We start from the raw sequence: 20,954 nt of genomic DNA on the forward strand, positions 1-20,954 counted from the left end.
TACAAAAAAAAAAATAAATATGAAGGGACTCTAATGAATCAGATGAGGAAAATCAATGAAAATATCCAGTTGCACTAGAAGGACATAAAAGTTACCATTTATGCAACTGATGCATGCAGTAGGTGTTGGGAAGGAACAGTCTCTGGCAAAGTATCAGTGAAATTAATTTTTGAATTTTGAGGGAAATGTAGGGCAGTGGGAATAGTTTCAAGTCAAGGAAAGCAGATACTCTTTGAAATTCAGAGTGCTGTCACTGAAAGATGGTGATCATTGGTGTACATTCAGAAATGGAGCACAAGTTGAAATTACTTCTAATTTTCATGTAATGTTTATTAGAACCTATATATTTCTGCTTCAGGTCAATGCAGCCTTGTAGTTATGATATTTCGTGAAAATCCCTTTGTTAGGATTTTCTTCTGAGAAGCTGAAGGGCCTCAGCTTCAAGTGTGAACAATTTGTGATCTGCTGCTGTGGAATGCAGCAGGTGCTTCCTCCATTGCTCAGTGTGGGATGTTTCTGCTTGGTGGCCAATCCAGGAGGCAGCAGCTCTCGGACTCTGGAGTCACAGAACTTTGTTATTCATTCCTTTCTGCTCCTATCTGGCCTTCTGATGAACCTTTCTCTCTGTTCTTTGTAGTACAGTTATAGTGTGGTCTTTTTAATGTAATATATATCATAATATAATAAACCAGCCTTCTGAAATGGAGGCAGGATCTCTCCTTCCCTTCACCAAGTCCTGACTGCCCAGAAGACCCACGGCAATACAGCCTTACTGTGAAAAGAAATGGTTAACCTTTTCTCATGACTCCATCTCATGAGAGAAGATGCAGATTACAAGGTTTTATTTAAATACCTGCAGCCCCCTCCCCAAGGACGTGCAGTGTCCCAGCCTCTCTTTGTCTCCCCACATCTCTCCCGAGGAGGGGGACTGGAGAGCAGCCACAGGCTGTGCTGGAAATGTGCAGGTGCCCGTGGAAGGCTGCACGAGGATTGAAAGGTCTTTGACTCCTGCTCCCACCTCTGGACCTGCTTCCCCTACATCTCTGACAGCACAGAATTTTGCAGTCCCACAACTCAGGCAGCTTTCCCTGTGCATCACAACTCACTCCAATCCTGGAAGGTCCTGCAGGTGGTAGCTTTGGAGTAGCACAGCTTTGATACGGCATTGAAAAAGGGACAACAGCTGACATGGGATAAAAACAAACCAACTCCAACGCACATGAGAAGGGAAAAATACGCCTTCAATCACCACTTACAGGTTGTCCAATCAGATGTCCAATCCTGTTATAAAATCCATGAACCAGAATAAATATTTAGGAGGAGAAAAAAAACCCTTTCTGCTATTTGCAAAAAGCCACGAGAAATCCAGCAAAAACTTAAATACAGTTTGGGTTTTATTTTTAGTTATTATTATGATCTGTTATTTAAGATTCCCTTACAGGAAGAGTTATAAATTGTAAGGACTATCCCAACAAATTTTCAATTAAATAACAAAATTAATGTGGAGAAATTTAATTAAAGCTGCACTGGTTTTTACAAATACAGTTAATTAAGCTGGTATCTAAAATTAAATCTCACCCAAACTCCTTTTACATTGCTGCAGCTCATCAGATACAGATATAATTAAAATTCTAGAAGTTCACCTATGCATCTGAATACCCAAAAAAGAAAGAAAGAAAATCCACAACCAAAACTCGCTAAAGTAGTTTGAGAGGCTGCTGCTTTAATGGGATTTGTGCAGTCCTCAGAGTGGGAAGACAGCACATAAAACCCCCTCAGAAACAAATCTAGGTTTTCAAATCTGCACAGACTTTTTTTGTGTAGTGTAACAGGCAAAGAACCTTTGAAGATTTTCCACAAGTGGAGGGTAACAGATTGACGTGCCCAGGAAGCAGGGAGATAAATCCTGCTGGCTTTATGTGCCTTCCATTGCAGCGAGCAGGAGCAGCACAGGTAAGGCACACAGCACTTACTGCTCTCATACCCAGGAGCTGATGAGGCCACCCTCTCACAGAGAAAAATTGCTTTTTCATAACTGGAAAATCTCAGGTTTTCTGGTACCCTGAATGACAGATCCCCTTTCCTTTCTGACTGTTTTTTTCTTGCTCAGACTCAGGCTACTCTGTGTGGTTGGTCAATTAGATGAAGATCTATTTGCCAGATGACAGTGACTAAAAATCACCACACTTGTTTTAGGTAACAAGTAAACACAAACCATAAACATTTTAGGTGCTGGCTGATCCAGAGAAAGAGATGTTCAGAAAGCTGGGAGGTTTATCAATGCATTACTTAAGATTAGAGAGCAGTCTTTGAAGAGTTAATTTTGGAGGGAGGGGGGAGAATATTAACTGACAGTTATATTATATAAAATATAATATATATATTTATATATATATATATTTATAATTTATAATTATATAAATACAGTTCAACACTGTATTTATACAGTGTTGAACTATAATATACATAATTTATAATATACATTATTTATACAACATTTATTGCAAAAAAACAGTGACTTTTCTATTAAAACAGGCATATGCTGTAGCAAAACAAATGCTGACTAAACCAAAGTGGGCAGCCAGAACTCAAACTGGGAGCTGGTCATTTCAACAGCTCACTCTGCAGCAGCAAGTGGGAGCACAGGAGCCCAGCACTCACAGCAGCAACGTTACCCTGCATGGGCAGATCCCTCAGCAGTTCTGAGAGCATGCAAAAATAAAATTATCCTCTGGTGTTAAAGGCACAAAGCTGAAACACACAAAAATGCGCCAACATTTTCATGACCGGTATTTGTTTCCTCTCTGTCAGCAAAAATAAGCAGAACATAAACATTGACCATATTTTTTCATGATATAGCATGCATAAAACCCTTTTCTTTGGGAAAAACACGGATGGGAATCCCATGTCTAATGTCATGGAATTGAGGGTTTAGAATTGAAACCCCAAACCTTTATCCGAAAAACTTAATTTTAGCAGGAAGATGATTCAAGGTCTGAAGACTTATTTCCAACTTGTGGCACAGGCATCTCTCCAAATAAATAAGAAAATCAATGCAATTCTCTTTAAAGTATGAATTCACATAGGTTTACAGACTTCCACAGGCTTTAAACTTAGCATCTGAAATGCAAGTGCCCTATCATTTCACGTACAGTAAGAAAAAGAAAAAGCAACAAACATCCAGACTGTGATAATAATAAAATAAAATTTAAAAGACCTACTCGCTCCCTTTTGAAGACCCATCTGTCCTTAGAGGGAAAAAAATCATTAACTTTTTTTTGTGTATCAAAAATGAATGTGTTTCCTTTCTTGCATAGTAAAATCTGGAGAATCCACACAAATAACAAAGAGAGTAAAAATCCACAGAAGCTTGGAAATTGAACAACCAGTGATAATCTATCTTTCTGCAGGCACTTGAATCACCCTCTTACCTTGAGCTTGCAGTGGAACAGGACCCTGGCAAATTGCTATAATCTCCTTTAACCCTAATCACCATTTTAATCAGAAAAAGGTGGGGCAGCCTGGAATTTGTACAGCAAGCAACTGCCATCCTATTTGCTAAACACACAGAGTGTGCAGCTAAAAGGTTAACGTGGTTCAAACTTTTATTGTCTTCAAAATATTGCATTTCAGCATTAACAGCTGACAAGTAGAAGAAAATAAAATTATGAGACTGTTTGCTTTCAAGGGCTTTAGAGGTCTGCTTAGACCATGGCTGCATCTTTCACTAACTCTGATATTAAGAGATTTCTTGGGAAAAGAAAAGGTTGTGATTCCTACAACTGCCAGGACAAAAAGCCTACCTCACCTTACATTGCACTTTCCCTCTCTCTATCCCTCTAATTTCTTCTCAGTTCAGATTATAAATTTCTGAGCTGTGTTCTCCATTTATTTGTTTAATGATTTTCTTCCTAGCCTTTTCTTAATAAACAGTGGTATGATTGTAGGTGATATGACAGACCAGGAGAAGCTTATATGAAGAGGAAGAAAGGAAGCTTCAAGGAGAAAAAGAGCAATGAGAGAAACTAAAAAAGCATCAAGGAGATTGTAGGCAGGGGAAGATCAAAGGAAAATGCAGCAGACAAGTGTGATTTTCAGCTATAAAGGATTCAGCAGCTGTCATTAAAAACCTGCAGCTCTTCTTGAGACATATTGATCACGCTATTTCAATGTTTTCCATACGACTTCCCTCTGTTTGCTTCAAATGATAGCAATACTCACACTAATACTTATCTCAAGCAGCTATTCGCTCTTTTTGAAGGAGGAAGACTGTCCTGCATTTCTCCCTCTTTTCTTTTTCCAGGAAGGGCTGCTGAACTTTGAGTGCTCTGCTCACCTTGTCACTAACACACAAATACCAAAATACCCTCCATGCTAAAGAGAAGGACTTTTTTTTAACGTTTCTAATTTTTATTTTTTTTATGAGAGCCATTCATACATACAACTCCTTTGATATTGTAGACACTTCCTGGAATAAGTATCCCTGTAGGGCTTGTGAATATAACAGAGCAGGCAGTATCTCTGTATTTACACACTATTGGAGAGTTTTAACCAATCCTGGAAAAACTGTAGAACATCATTAGACTGTGGACAACTGGAGGAGATTTGTTTCTAGGATTTCTAACACATTCTTCATACAATATTCTTGTACTGATATCCAAAAAACATTTCTAAAAATGCAAACACTTCTTTTGATAAATACTACGACAGTCTTTATCTTCCACCTGAGTGTGTCTCAGGCTTAGTTTTTTAAAGTTACCTCACAGTTCTTGTTCACATGGATCCTTGTAAATACCTTGTAATCTAAAATATAAACGTTAGAAAACAGAGATGCATGAAGTAGGATGATTCATGTCTGCCACATACCTCCCCTTGGAACACCCTTCTTAGAGGTATTGGGGTTTTTTACACATTAAAACCAACTGTATTAGTTTAAACCATAGAATTACATTTGATTTTGGGCAAAAGGGAGAAGGGCAAAAAAGGAGAAAAGAGCACATTCTTACTGTGCTTTGCTTTCAAACACAAGGCCAATACCTTCCAAAGGCTTCTCATTCCCCACATAGAAAAGAAAAACATGTCCCTTGTATCAATGTCTTCCCCTTTAGGTACATTAATGGCATTTTTGTTCTGATGTGACTTAGTAAGAATCAAAATGCCTTGGCCTTAGGGTTTCTTTTTTACTTTTTATAATGCACTAAGCTCAACAAACCTTCATAGAAAATAGAATACTCTTAATTATGAATAAATTAACTAAATTAGCAACATGAGATGGATATGAAATTAGAGGATTGTTAATTGAAACTGCAAACACAGCTGTATACAGCTTAGAGATGAATCACACCAGTAATGACACAGATGTTTATAAAATGTGATTATGTTCAGCAGGAGCATACTATTGAAACTCCCCAGCCTATTCTTATATTGTGTCATTGAAATGGTTTTTAAATCCATGAACACCAGGAATCAGAATCTCAGGGATGGCAAATTAGGCTCCCTGGATATGTGAATTAGTGTTGTCTGAATGTCAGCAATTTAATTCTCCAGCTTTCAAAGAATGTAGAAATGCAGCCAAAAACAAACATCTGTTACTTATAGTCTCATTCAGGAAAAAAAATAAAAATCTCTGGCAAGTTAGAGCCTTTCTGAATACGAGCAAGACAGTGAAATACAGTATCTCTAAGCTGTGTGAATACACTGATCATGTAATTAATATAACACAAGAGCTCAAGAAATCTACTTTGTGTACAACTGTGAACATGTCTTTTTGGGACTATCCCTCCAAAGTGCTAGAAGGATCAGGAACAAGTGATATCTCCTGTCCAAAGATTTAAGAATCAATTAGCTTCCTAAAGACAGCAACTTTTACATCTTTCCTAGGTGTTCTTGGATAAATTGTACAATAAAGGCACAGAACACCCAACGGCGTTGTCCCGGCAGAAAAAGGCACAGATGTGGCTGCTGGGTCACCCGGGGGAATCCGAGCTGAGCAGGCTCAGCAGGGCTGCAGTCAGCCCAGCTGGGAGGGATGGCAGAGCAGACAAAGCCAGCAGTCCAAGGGGCTGAGGTTCCAGCACACCAGGGTAAAGCCTGCAGGGGCAGCTCTCATCCACAGCGCAGCCCTGAGCACCCACAGCAGCACATGAATGTTACGTTAAACACCCTGTGATCTGTCTTGTGCAACAGTTCTCAGACTAACAGAAGATTTTACAACATCAATAGTAACCATGCTTTCAAGAGCACTCTGAATAATACAAGATCAGAGTTTGTGGCCAGCACTGCAATGTGGCTCACATCACAAAGACACTATTATTTGATTCAGGGGCCTTGGCCTATATAAAGATAAATACTTATTAATGCACATATACATGAAATAGAGGTTGTTTTTCTAGCCCCCTCTTCTAGGGAATGGGACAGACCTTTGAACTGTGTAACTATCTACATTAAACTGAAAGTAAAACTTATCAAGTAAAACTAAAACTTACACCAACTCAGCACAATGTCATTATGATTCAGCTAAATTTTATAAATGCAGCTCCGATCCATAAAGGGATGCTCACCTGAAAACACATGAATTCGTGCACAAGATGGTTAAAATAATTTGAAAAAAAATTACATAGAGTGCCATTGGCAAAGCTGAAATAATCATCGTGACCTAGCACCGTTGAACATCACAGGCTTGTCCCGTCAGCTGTGGGAACTACTGAGCACAGTCTAACAATGTGGGGCACAGTGTTGAGGCAGAAAAGTGGTGATCATAAAATTCGACTTGCCTCTGTCTTTCTGAAACTTTATTTGATGGGAGCTGACCTCCTAGTCACCGGTGAAGAAAAAAGGATTAGATCCTGACTTTTAAAAAGAGGAAGCTCGCTTGATTTCTGCAACAGACCATACCAGTCTGACAGTATTTCACATGTCATTTGCAGCTGAATAAAGGTATGGAGGCTTTATGAGAAAAATGTAACCCCTTTCTCATTAGAGGTAAACCTAGGCTGATTCAGGGATATGTTGCAGGTAGCTATGTCAACTGATGTGCAACCTAAATTCAGTTATCTTAGTTTTCTGGCTGGCTAAAGTACAGACAAAATCAACTCAGGATTGGAAATTTGATGTTTTGAGATAAGGAACTGTAATGCTTGGATATACAAAAAAGCACGAAGCAATTTTATGGAAGACACAATCTTCTATTTCTTCTGAATACCCCAAAAATCACTCCACTGAAACAGCACTCTATTATCAGCTATGTGCCAGCTAATTAATTAGGACAGAAGTGTTTGTTTTTACAGATGAAAGAATCATAAATGAGGGTACTGAAAGGAAAGGACACAAAACACTTGAGGATGCTATGAGAAATCAGAGGAATGAAAGTGAAAACATCCAACAAAATGAATATGCTACCTACAGATGAAACCTTAGGATTATTTTTCTGGATTGATTAATGCTAATTAATTTTGGTTTAAAACAAACTGAACTGTGGTAGAAAAACAACTTTGAGAAACACCTGAGAAAATGGAAGAGAAAAACTGAGTCTTCAACTTCCATACTTGAAGTTCCCCCAAAAATGTCATAAAGAATTCATTTCCACAAACAGGAATTGGATGTTGATCTTTCCAGGTACAAAAGAAATAAAAAATTAATGCTAATAAAACCTGAAATTGTGAGCTCTGGGTCAATAATTGTACTCCATACTATGTTTGTTCTGTAACCAAGGGGTATGTTTCTGAAGTTTATTGCAGTATCAGTTTTATAAAGTAACAACAGGCACAAGAATTGAACAGCTTAGATGAGCCACAGGATAAGCATCTTGAAATAACACTTTCTGCCTGTGTTGTGCTGGGTAGATCCAAATTAGGAAGGACTTTATAGAAGCTTTTGCACACACAACATGTAAGAATTGATTAGTTTCCTAAAGACAGCAAATCAGGCTTTTTTTTTCTTTCAACTTTTACATCAAAAGAGGATAACAAAGAGGATTTGAGCCATTTTAATTATAAAGAGCCCTCCTCTACAGCAAACACACAATTACATCACTTCCATACTGCTCATACCAGGGTACAACATTCAGCTTTACTCAAACTGTGTTGAAAACTGCACTGGCAACTTTAGAGAGCACCTTGTGAAAATATTTTTTAAATGACACACATAATCTTCCATAAAGGCTGGTTTCAAATCTGTGTCACAACTTAATGCCACTGACATTTTTAGTACTTTAAACGCTATTATTAACAGCACTTCTAAAACAGAAAAAAAATCCTACTTACTCTCACTGAAGCAAAAAGATATAAAAAATATAGCACAAAATACTACCTAGTCTAAAGACTGCAAAAGCTTTCTGTAACCTGAAAGTAGATGACCTGACATAAAACTATCTGCAGTGATATAACACATAATTGATATGTCAGAAAGACACAGAATGACTCAACAAAGAAATAAAAAAGGCTAACATTAACCTTCTGCACTGGAAATGTGCGTATTATTTCTTTTCCTTGGGCTTTTAATCACTTCAAATGAAGTTTCTTGTAAAAAAAAAATCACATAGTTTCAGAAGAAGGGATTAGTGAAAATGGGGAGAAAGAGAAATATGTTTTGCCAGTTTTACATTCTCCCTCTAAAAACCTTTAACAATACTTTGGCACTGGTACTTGGAATCTAAGGGGTTTTATATTGCTTTCAATCCAAGGGTATTCATTAAGGTTTCATTGAGTTACAAGCCTCTGAAAATCACATTAGAGAGCCTTTACTGGGCAGCTCTTAAATTCAGTGAATGCTCTATCTGCCACAAACGTGTTCCACATTCAAAGTAAACTTTGAGCATCTGCTCCAAGCGCGCTTCAAACCGGGCGGGCGCCAACGGGCAGAGGGTGCGTGTGAGAGGAGGAGTGTGAGAGGAGGAGTGTGAGAGGATGAGAGGATGAGAGGATGAGAGGAGGAGAGGATGAGAGTGAGAGGAGGAGAGGATGAGTGTGAGAGGAGGAGTGTGAGAGGATGAGAGGATGAGGATGAGTGTGAGAGGATGAGAGGATGAGAGTGAGAGGAGGAGTGTGAGAGTGAGAGGATGAGAGTGAGAGGATGAGAGTGAGAGGATGAGAGTGAGAGGATGAGTGTGAGAGGATGAGAGTGAGAGGATGAGAGTGAGAGGATGAGTATGGGAGGATGAGAGGATGATTGTGAGAGGATGAGTGTGAGAGGATGAGTGTGAGAGGATGAGTGTGAGGATGAATGTCAGAGGATGTGTGTCATAGGACATGTGTCAGAGAATGAGTGTCAGAGGAAAATGTGTCAGAGGATGAGTGTGAGAGGCTGTGTGTCAGAAGATGAGTGTCATGGGAGGTGTGTCACAGGATGTGTGTCATGGGACGTGTCAGAGGAGATGTGTTAGAAGATGTGTATCAGCAGAGTGTGTCCCCTCCAGGGGATGGAGCAGAACCACAGATTGCAAAGATCCATCACAAAGATCCATCTGGTGCCAGCAGACAGCTGACCCTGCCTCCTGCCCTGCCCGACCTACACCCTGCTGTCCTCTCCAATTGCTTTAGCAAAATCTAACCTGCAAATTAGGAGCTCTGACCGTTGATCACATTTTGGGAAGGAGACAGGCCTGTGGAATGGAAGCCAGGAGTGGAGATTACCTTATAATTGTAAGGTTCATTTTGTTTTGTCCTTGTTTGCTTTCACTAGTGACTGCTGCTAACCTTGTGCTCTTCCCAGCTGTTCCCCCTCACACATTCTTACCTTAAACAACCCTAATTTTTCATAATGAGCAGTTTAAACATAGCTGATTGGAATCAGGTCACGCACCTAAGAAGGTGTTGAAAAAAAATCAGGCCATATTCTTTCAATCTGTGCAAGAAAAAACCCAAAGCTATCTGTGCAATTTTGGAATCCAAGGTAGAATCTTCTGTCTCCTGTGGTCTGCACCTCTGTATCGGACTGAAACTCAGAGCTTTAATTCTTGAAATGCAGCTTCCACACTCCTTGTCAAAGGGACTTCTACAGAAATTATTTCAAATAATGGTTCTGAGAGGATCAGCTATTATAGATCATGAACATCAAATAATACAGTTTCAGTGGTGGTTGGTAAATAAGTTAAAGAGCTACAAACTGGATGGTTTAGATAAAACTGCTTGACTAAAACCTGACAGAACTAGTGGATGTTGGTTTCCAGTGAATATATTCTCAGTAGTATCATAACCTCTGTTTTCCTCAGTATCCTAAATATAGTCTGGTATGAGTCAAATGGATGTGTGCTGCCAAACATAATCTATAACTTCTGACAGGTGGAAGTAAATTGTTCAAGTCTTCCTTTATAAGGAAATGAGACTTACATATTTCAACTAATATGCCCATCCTTTTCCTATCATTTATCCATCAAATAGATAAATGGGAGATCTTGCAGAATATATGGTATATGCAAAGGTTGTACAAGAGAGTGCAAAATTCAAGATGCACGTGTAACATATTTTCTTACTTTTGATGAATTTGAGGTACTTTTTTTTCACATATAAACAGCATAACTCAGCTTTTTTAATCCTCTGCACTCACACACATTTTTGAGAAACAAAAAAATACATTGAAAGAAAGCTACAGATGCACATTGTAATGAATATATATATAAAAGCAGGGCATATGAAGCAGGGTAAGTTGCTATTCTTCTGCATGGTTCTTCAGAACTTCTTCATAGAGGGCAAAATTTCAGAGTAAAGGAAGACAAAAGAGGATAACAAAACTCTCAAAATGAATGCACCCCCTTTACAAAAAATTATTAAAGCATTTGCAATTTCCAGCACAGTGAAATTCATCACACACATCATAAACTTAGTTAGATTTTTTTAGTTTTCCTGCTGTCATGCCTGTGAATGATAACCATTCCTGTTTATAGTTACACACTTTTTTTCACTGACTGTCCTAAAGATGTCACAACAAAGGTGTCCTCCTAATTTAAGAAGGAATATTTCCAATTTTTGACACAGACTTCATTAGTGGAATTGAATCCCAATCCTGACAGCTGGCCTTCCTCCACTAACTTACAGAAATAAATAAATTGAATTTCTAAAGAACCAATCACTGCAAAATGAATTCTATATGCATAATTTTGCAGACAAACATTGAGAAAATCTGAGACTCAATCTAACAGAAATGAAGAAAAATGCTTGGGTCTATGACTTCTGCAGCCAACTGGCATGGCCAATTAAGCAAATTAGAGACCATTAAAGTGCTGTAACAATTGTGGTTTTGGCAGAAGTTCCTGTTCTCATGGAACATACAAACCAACATTTTAACTAAGTAGTCTGATGAGAAAACTCAACTTCCAGAAAGGACTAAAATCTCCCTCTGCTGGGAAGATGAAGTCTGCAACTACAAAATAATTTCAAATTTCAAGGTGGAAAAGCACCATGATTTTAGCAGTGACTTAATTACTATAATTCTAACTGAGCTAGAATTTTGGCTCCATATATTTAGAAACGTTGTCTCCCTATTTTTTTTCAGCTACTAACAAATGACATATGTCAAAATCTAGTTTAAAAAGGAGGAAAACCTAAAGAAATAGAAACTAATTAGTTATTAAAATTTATGAAATATCACAATGGAAAGGGAAACTGCTAAGGGAACAGAAAGGTAAGAGTATATAAACGTAAAAATTAAAAAATCCAACAGCCTTTTATATCACCCATCCATTTAGACATGACATTCTCTGTCCATAGAGAGGAAGAAACATATTTCTTGCTACTGTTGCATCATCTGTAAATGGATCAACTTTAACCCCAGTTTGCACTCACTCTCTGTTTAATAATACACAACTCCACTTGTAATTTAAGATATAGAACAATTTAAGGCCAATATTCTGTGTAAGTATATGACTAGAGCTTTTGTGTATCACCATCCCATGCACTACCAATTGGATTACTGAACTGCAAAGCAAGGGAGGTTTTTCTTTTTCTCTAAGAAGCATGATATGAGAGAATATCCTTCATCCCTTTCAAATTGCAATTCCATGGTTTAAACCTGAAGTTTACTTCCCGGATCCATTGCTACATAGAATTTTAAAAAAGTAAACTTGGTTCAATTCAACAGCAAGAGACCTGAAGAAGACATTTCTTTTACATTTCTTTGTTGTTATTTCATTTTTTGCAGGATGTTTTTCTTGGAAAAGGCACGAAAGACAGAAGGTGAAGTAGAATTTAAAAAAGCCCAAACCTAAAACCTGCTACAATAGGTCACTGCTGATTTCAGCTTGTACTGTACTGCAGCTTCCTTGCCTTACTGTCCAACCCCTATAAAAAGCAGTGTGTGAGCTGAGGACTGCTGCCCAGAATGCCTGGGATTCAGCTCTTCAGAGATTCACTGGCCAGCAAGACTTTGATGCATAGTGACAATTTTACACTGTTTTCAGAGAGAAGGGATTTCCTTTTGGGCTTTTATCTTCTTGATATTAGTACCTCTGGAAACACAGATGGTGAGATTCATTCACAATTCTCACCACAGACTGAAAGAATCAGCCAATATTTGTGAAGCAGACAGAAGAAGCTGGTTTTTGAAGTAATTCATTGCAGCAATACTTATGACACTAGTGTGCATTATGCAGCTCTGTAAAGAGCTTGTCTTCAGCAGAATACAAATAAAATGATGATATGGCTTTAGATGACTGCCTGCAGGGGTACTAAGAGCCTGCTGGCTCTTCACAGCTCCTGCGAGCAAAGAGTGCTCTTCAAGGGGACAGGATAATAGCTGTGGCTGGACCTTCTAACAGAGGGCAGCATGTTTTTTGCACCACAACAATCTTCAAATCCCCACATCCTACAGAGTCTTTGCTACTGCTGCAAGATGAGCTGAGGAGCTAGGAATGATACTGAAATTAGGGCGTATGGTTCTTGATAATCATTATATCTATGGATATAAATCATAGAATTATAGAAAAGCTTGGATTGGGAAAACACCTTGTGCTGATTTAGCTCCAGGTTTTTGATGTGCTCAAGGACACCCACTCAAAAACTACCAACCTTCAAAAGTAAAAGCACTAGAGTACAAATACCACAGCAAAATATCTTAATAGACACATTTTTGGATGAAAGACAGTTCTGACTGTATTTTTCAGCTTATTAAAGGTACTATTCTAAATGAAAGCAAAACAAACTTTGATTTATTAAAAAAATCTTTCTTGATACATGAAGGCTATGTTCTCTGTGGAATACTTGTAAATTCTTTTACATGTTAGGAGCTCTGCCCTTTGACCAGCATTACACCAACCAGGTCTCTGACTTAGTGAAATGGGTAGAACTCCCATCAGTTTTAGGGGATTCCTGGCACCTTACATGTCAACTGGAAGTAAGCAAGGGCTTGCAAGACACATTCTTCCCCAGGATGAGCTCGTTACATACACTGTTTGAAGCACACATGAGAGCTCCTTGTGAAATTCATAACAAGTAGCTCCTTGGAAAGATTTCATCTCCTTTAATGTTTAAGAAAAATAAAAAAAATAAATAAACAGCATCTTTTCCTCAAAACTATTCTATTAAAGTCAGGAAGCTACTCAAAGTCCACAGAAGATGACAGAGTTTTCAGTGGCTGAGCTGAGTGCATCAGTTTTCATTAATGAAATGCACTCCTCACGACACTTCAAAACCAGGACTGGTAAAGCCTGTGAGTGGTTGAGTGCTTTCTATACATTTTTGTACCAGTAATACTCTGGATTATATTCACTAAAATTGAACACAAACCAGGTGAATTAATGGCAAGCATGCCTTAGTGCAAAAATACAAATGAGGTTCTGGGAAGATTCTGAAGAAATATTAGATTCTATTCCCTAACAGCACTGGTCTCACTGTGGAACCTCTGTGCAATACCACAAACGACCAACCACGGTTGGCCTAATTCTTATGATTATAAAATGAATATAATATTAAATCTTTGTAAGGTTTTGGCCTAAGATGACACATTTCCTCTTCTAATCTTGTGTAAGTTCCCAGTGTTAATAAGGAAACAAGTGAGACATGATTACCTCCTTTACAAAGTGTTTCAGGTGTGATAAATTTTATGTCTTTATGCACTTTTCCTACACATAACCAAGGATGGGCATACTTCTGGCAAGCAATAGCACAAAACTCTCTGTTTTATGCTTTTCCTGCAGTGATATTTTCTAAGAAATGGGGTACATGGATGACAAATATTTTCCCCATTAGGAATATGGCAAGGGGGGAGAGAGAGATCTAACCTTTGAGGAGGGAGAAGATGAGAAGTAAGCTGAGAAAATAAACAAGGGGAGTACAGAAAAACAAACAAACAAACAAATAAATAAACAAAAACCACCAAAGAGAAATGAGGGAAGGAAGATGGGGAAAGGCAAAGAGCAGGAACACAGAAAGAATAGCTTTTTGAAAATAATAATTAAGAGAAGCCTGAGAGAAAGCACAACCAGTGTAAAAGAAAGACACATGAAAATAAACTGAAATATATAGAAAAAAATTATGAAAAGACTAAAGTTGATATTTTAGGTGACATCAGCAAAACAAAGTCAATTAATAAATAAAATTAAAAAACCACAAAACCACCAGAATGAAAAAGAAACATACTGGACAACTGTAAAACCAGAAACAAACAACAGGAACATACCTTAGAAGGAGAATGGTTTTGCATGAAACAAAAACAATTTTAATTTCTGCTTTTCCTATGACATGGCCAAAATTTCAGTTTTCTATAAAGAGTGTAACATCTAAATGGAGTGCATACATAAAAAAGTCTAGCCCTAAGATGGGAAAATACATAATATTCTGAAAAGTGCCATTGGGTGTGAGTGTCCCACAGATCTTGCATGTAGAACAGTTGGTACAAATAATTGTATATTTGTTCCAACTGATCTATTCTATTCCAGTCTATGCTATTTTGTTCTCTTCTTAAAAAAAATGAGCTCTCCCTCTCAATATATTTCAAATTCTGCTCTCTTTTAAGTAGAAAAATTATATTTTAGGAACAGATGTGTCTTTCCTCTTTCCAAGGGTCACAACTTGGCCTTTAGTATAGCACAACCTTTCAAAGTTACTTATGTCTTTTCCCCTCAGGATGTGTTTAAAAATTTACTGGAGTGCTTTCACCTTGCTCTCTGTATCTTCCAGATGACATTTAAGTAAATATGAGAAAAGACAGTAAACCATAATATTTCAATTAACTATCTGTTCTATCAGCAATAACATCTCACCCTGACATACTGTCTCCAAGTTTCTTCAGAAAAGATGTAAAATTTATTTAAAAAATATTTGGATTTGATAAATCAAAGCAATAATTTACAGTGAGAGTGAATTGTTCACAATGTTTCCCGAAGATATGTGGAAGATAACGTACTGTCTTTGAAATGTGTGCAAAACATGTGGCTTGCCCTTTATATTTTTAAACCATCAACAATATCAGGTTGGGCCTCTGTCTAATGCATTTATGAATGATAACAATAAAACATTTCCTTGAGCTTTCTCATCTTTCATTCCTTAGTACGCCTTTGGTGCTATCCCACAGGGAACGAAGCACAGAGAAATAGAAACATTTACTTAAATGCAGCATAAAGGAAAAAAGCAATGTGAAATATACCTGCAGCGCCTTCCACCTTGTGTTTAGGTCTTCCACACAGCTGAGGTTGTACTGGGAGAGTTGAAGGTCGGGGGGAGTGAGGCGGTGAGCGAGCTCGTTGACGTGATGCACCTTTTCCTTGAGGGGAACAAGTTCTGCTCGGTAAACCTGTGTGAATCAAATACAAATATAAATTCACGTGAGCATGAACTCCAAAACCATGGGCTCTGCTACCAGCTGATTATTAATGCAAAGATATTACATGCCAAGCTGAAAGGAAAGAGCATAGGCCGTGATTTGGTTACCAGTCTGTTTATTTAACTTCTTATGGACCTTTGGTCTCAAGTGTAAGGCCTGGAGTTTCAGAAAGTGCTGTGAATTTGGAACCTTCACAGCCACTTCTGCCCAGTGTAGCCAAATTTCTAACCATCACCCACCATGTCTCCTGCTTCATCCTTTACTTTTGTTAAACATGTTCAGTCAGGATGGATGGGAGTGATGAGTAGTTTAACATGGGAAAATAGAGGAAGACAGATGTTACCAAATATGACAAATGGAAAAATGATGAAACTTTTACAGACCCCAATAAAGCCATGGTTTTACTATGGATATTGTGTGTGTTACAAAGAAAAAGATTAACAATGGGAAGTCCGTGACAAAAAAAAAAAAAAAAAAAAAAGAGAGAGAGAGAAAAAAAGATAAAAAAAATTTGCTATGCATCTCAAATTGGCTTACATGACTCATATTTAAAAGAAAAAAAAAACAAAATCATGTTTATTTTGAGATAGCCTTTAAAACTATGCATAAAAGCAGTTCAGCTAATAATTTCAGTAATGTATGTGAAAACCAGTAATCATGTGAAAACCAGAACCAGTTACAAACTTCTTTTTAAAATCAACAGCCTGATGAGGATGTCTCCATGATGTATCTGGGTACATTCAGATAAATTCAGGGCACCATGACTTTACCAAAGAGAGGAATCTCTATGTAGATCTTCCACTGCTCCATATCTATCTCTTCTGAGGAGACATTTATGAATTTTTAATATGATAAAATATGTCAAAATGTAACAATGAGTCATTTCTAAGGGACAAATTCTGCCATTCTAAGGATCATGTTTTATTGCCATATGATGTCTGCACACAAAGACAGAATAATTTACTTGCTAGATTAGTCTGCTCTATAGCTCCTTTCTCTCAGCATTTTTAATATAAACCACATGTGGTCTGCATCTCATTTTAGTACATCAAATAACCTGAAATTATTGCCTAGTAATCTTTTCATCAACACATAATGCAAAACAAGGTAAAAAAAAGCCCATCCAGCATCTCAGTGAACCTTAAGAGTAAATAATATGAAGACAGTCATAGATGTTAGAATGCCATGAAGAGCACTAAAGGTAAACATCATTGAAAAACTGTTCCTCAAACGTCGTTTAAAACCAGACTTGACTTCCATCAATTATGTTAAATTACCCTGCAACATAAGGAGTTAGACTGACTTTAGTGGTACTCATACACTGAATGACTCTAATGATGAATCTTTAAAATACACCATCAGAAGGGATGGGTTTTGTGAAGGAAATGCAGAGAAATATGCAAATGCCCTGATGTGAGAGAAGATGCATACATCAAGTCCATGACATAGCAGTTGACTTCCCCATTTCACCAGTTTTATACCACTGGAGTAGAGCTGACATTACTGGTGAGAACAGATTTATGGCTTAGTGCTGAGCAAGGTCTGAAATACAAAGAAAGGGAAGACAGCTCACGTTTGGTTTTACCCTAGAGAGTTATATATGTGCTTACCTTGAACTTTTTAGTTAGCAAGTGAGTTCAGAGAACAAACAACATGCTGTAAAAGCAGACATTTGTTGTTGTAAAGTAAAGGCCTCAAAGGCTGAAGAAATATATACACCTCTATCTGAGCACTTCACTTACAAATGGTTGTTTTACTGCTTTTTTTTTCTGTGATCTGCTATCATGGCCCAAGGTGCCTGGTCATGACTCTGTGGCTTACATTTGGAATGATCAACTCAGTTCCTCCTGTGTTGCTTTGTTTCCAAGATGAGAGAACACCCCTAATCTTATGTCACCAATGATGACTTTGCATAAAATATAGATATATATGTGTATAGATTTAGATGTCTTATAACTGAAAATATATAATGAAGGTAATTATAATAAAAATTAAATTCACGCTATATATATATATATATATATAAAATAAAAAACACTGACTGAATAAATGCCAATCAATAGATGCAAAGAGCAGTTTCTACATTACAATGCACTTTAATGTAGTTCCTATACTAAATCAAGTTAATTTTCTATTATTTGTATGGGATTAGGATCAGATTTCTGATCCTAATTGAAAAACATCACTGCTTAAGCAAAGCAGGCCTTATCAGGCACTTGTTTTTAAACATATATTAAAGTATCTGTCTGATTTCTGACCAACTATTGGCATCTGCATTTTGGACTTGAAAGTACTGGTCTCACTTGAACACTGATATTAGTTATTTGGTAAATCACACAGCCATTATACCTGAATTAAAATGAAAGAGAAAATATTTCATAATAAGTCAGCATGTCTTTTGACTGCAAGCTAGTTATGTTACAGACCAAAAAGGCTATGGCACAGAAGCAACCCACACCAAAAGAAATGAAGTAGACATGGAAGTAAAGAGGAAAACTCATCTTCGGCCTTCTCTTCAATCGATCTCCTAATTAATTTTTTTGTGTTGCAAGGATAATGATTTTTGCAATGTGTTAATAATATTCCAATGCACAAAGTACCACAGCTTTTGCCTCTAAATTCAATATTCTATATACTATTATTGCTAATCCTGAATTTTTTGCTAGTGTTTTTATTAGCTGGCCAAATCCAGACATGATAAACAGCAAGAACATAAAAAGGAATTCTAGTCAATGGACAGCTATCTAATTAATGCCAATAAGCTTACAATTAGAAAAATGCAGACAGAAAAGAGAAAAATGACCACAGAAAGATTTGAAATATGACTTTGAAGTATTAAGGAGTCAGCAGTGTAAGCCTTCTTTAAGCAATAGTTTATCACAGACATCCAGCCCATCAATCAGCCTAGATGACTCTAGAGCTAAGCATCTGTAGAAGCAGAAATTTAGAATTTTTACTGGAAATGTGTTACAGAAATATATGTATTTCTAATAATAATTTTGTATAATACAAGACTGGTTGATTTTTTTTCCTATTTTTTTCTCTTATGGATAAATAGCACTAAACATATAACAGGTTTATATAAAAAAATAAAGAATATTTATTGCTGGTAATTTAAAAACCAAAATACATGGTGAGTAGTAGTGTATTACTATCACAAAGGAGATGTACCCATTAAATAGCTCAGAGTGCAAATGAGTTCACAGTATGAACAGGGATAGGACAACCAGCCCCAAATTATCTTCATTATAATTGTCCTTATGCAAGACAGAATTTCAACGGTTTGTGATACTGTAGGTGGTAGATTGGATTTTAAATGATCCGTACAGTCTTGTTAGAAAATATTTCAAAGTGCCTTGGAAAATGAGCAAGGACTCTGGAAGACTTTTAGTATTTGTCTGGTTAGGATCCCTCCTCAGGCATCCTAACCAGACAAATACTAAAAGTCTAGAGAGCACACAGTGGCCATGATCAGTCAGGTGAAAAGCTCATCTTGCCCAGTCCCTTGTCTGATATTAGCCAACACAATTCCTTAAGGAAGAAAGCAAGGGAAAGCATCACCTTCCCTGTCCCTTGCACTCTTCCAGCTCAGCAGCTTGAGTCTCAGATTATGGAGCCAGAAGCTGTATTTCTATGTCAAACGGATCTCGCTGGAATCTTTTGCAAGGAATTACATACTTGATTTTTGGACTAAGATAGGGTTTTCTGATCAAAAATATCCTATGGTAAATTTAACATTTAGGGTAACGTTTTGGGGTTTTTTAAACCTATTTCTGAAGACACACTTGTGACCGAAATCTTAGCTCATAAGAGACAGAGATCAACCATTCCTGGTGGACTTTGTGCTGTATCAGGATGTACAAGACCTGCATCATGTTTTTTTCCTTCCTTTTGCTTGAGATGCAAAGATGGAGATATATTTGATTAAATGTGGGTATCTATAAGGTATATACATCTGAGTTGCCTTTATATTTACATGGTTCCTTTATATCTACAGTTGATCAAACCCATCTTCTTGAGTTGAACATAATGTAAGGTTTTACTGTAGGATGACAAGAATCACATTCTGAATTGCAACAACAGAAACGAGCAGGTTTGAATTCACTGTTTAGGGAGCCTAGGCAAGTAACTCACATACAGAAAGCTATCTGAAAAAAAAAGACAAAAAAATAAGACAAACCCCACTCCAAGACCACTCATTCTGTCCTTGGATACCTTTTACCAAGTCTGTTATAATTGTTTTTAGACTGGGGACCCCTAACATTTCCCTATATACATGTTATAGATACAACAGGGACTTACACTGTGGCACCATGATATTTTCTGCTTTTTCAGTAATTTTGAGTAATTCCCCACATTTCATTTGGCTTTCTGAACAGTGCTGAGCATTGATGTGATGTTTCCAGAGACTTCTGTCATGACTCCAAGACCTCTTTCCTGGGTGCTAAAGGAATGTTTGAAAGGCCTAAAGAGATCATTACTGCACACAGAAAGCTGGGATGGCTTTTTCTACATTTTGCTTGAGATTTATCAGCATGTGATTTTGTCTGCTATCACTTTGCTGGCAGTCAGTACTGCGAAGGCTTTCCACAGCTGTTTGCAGTCTGTCTTCACCTTAAACACTTTGAATAGGTTTGTATCATCAAGATGTGCCTCTGTATTAATAATTTTATTTTCCTGTTAATTTATGTACATGCTGGACAGAGTAAACCTTCTAGAGTACATCATCTTCCTCTTTGGGAAAACTGATCTGTGCTTTTTGTTTTCCATCTTTTACAGGAAATTACTGGATAATTGGTTATTTATCCACCAGAAGAATGTTCCTGTTGTCTCACTGGAACTTAGTTTCTTTGCTGGAAGACATCCTTAAAATCCCTGGGGAATGGCAAATGGCCTATAGCCCTTAAACATTATGCTCATGTTTCCTTAAAGGCCCAATTGGAGATGTAAGGCACATCTACTTTTACAAACCTGTTCTCTCTTCTGCAGAATATCCTTTCCCAGATTTCCTTGCCTGTAGGTCCACAGGCCTGGCTACATGCACTATTTGAAAATTTTCACCATGTGTGCCCCTCATCACTCCTCATTAAAAGCCCCTGATTTAAAATGAGAAAATGCTGTTAATAGATACAGCTATTTTACACTTCCATTAGAACACTTGACCAAACAGCCATCTGGTTCTGGTGATTTAACGATCTTAATCA

General features: G+C 37.4%; 1 protein-coding gene across 13 annotated transcripts in view; it reads right to left on the bottom strand.

Moving 5' to 3' along the window:
• Nucleotides 1-20,954, bottom strand: part of DMD (dystrophin) — a 1,161,005-nt gene that overhangs the window by 148,208 nt on the left and 991,843 nt on the right. For all 13 annotated transcript variants that reach the window (XM_038157590.1, XM_038157575.1, XM_038157541.1 and 10 more), the window contains one exon: nucleotides 15,574-15,720. In XM_038157590.1, the coding sequence (XP_038013518.1) occupies nucleotides 15,574-15,720 (147 nt within the window). The remainder of the gene's footprint in view (nucleotides 1-15,573; nucleotides 15,721-20,954) is intronic.

The sequence above is a fragment of the Motacilla alba genome, chromosome 1 (assembly GCF_015832195.1).
Source record: "Motacilla alba alba isolate MOTALB_02 chromosome 1, Motacilla_alba_V1.0_pri, whole genome shotgun sequence".
NCBI lineage: Eukaryota > Metazoa > Chordata > Aves > Passeriformes > Motacillidae > Motacilla > Motacilla alba.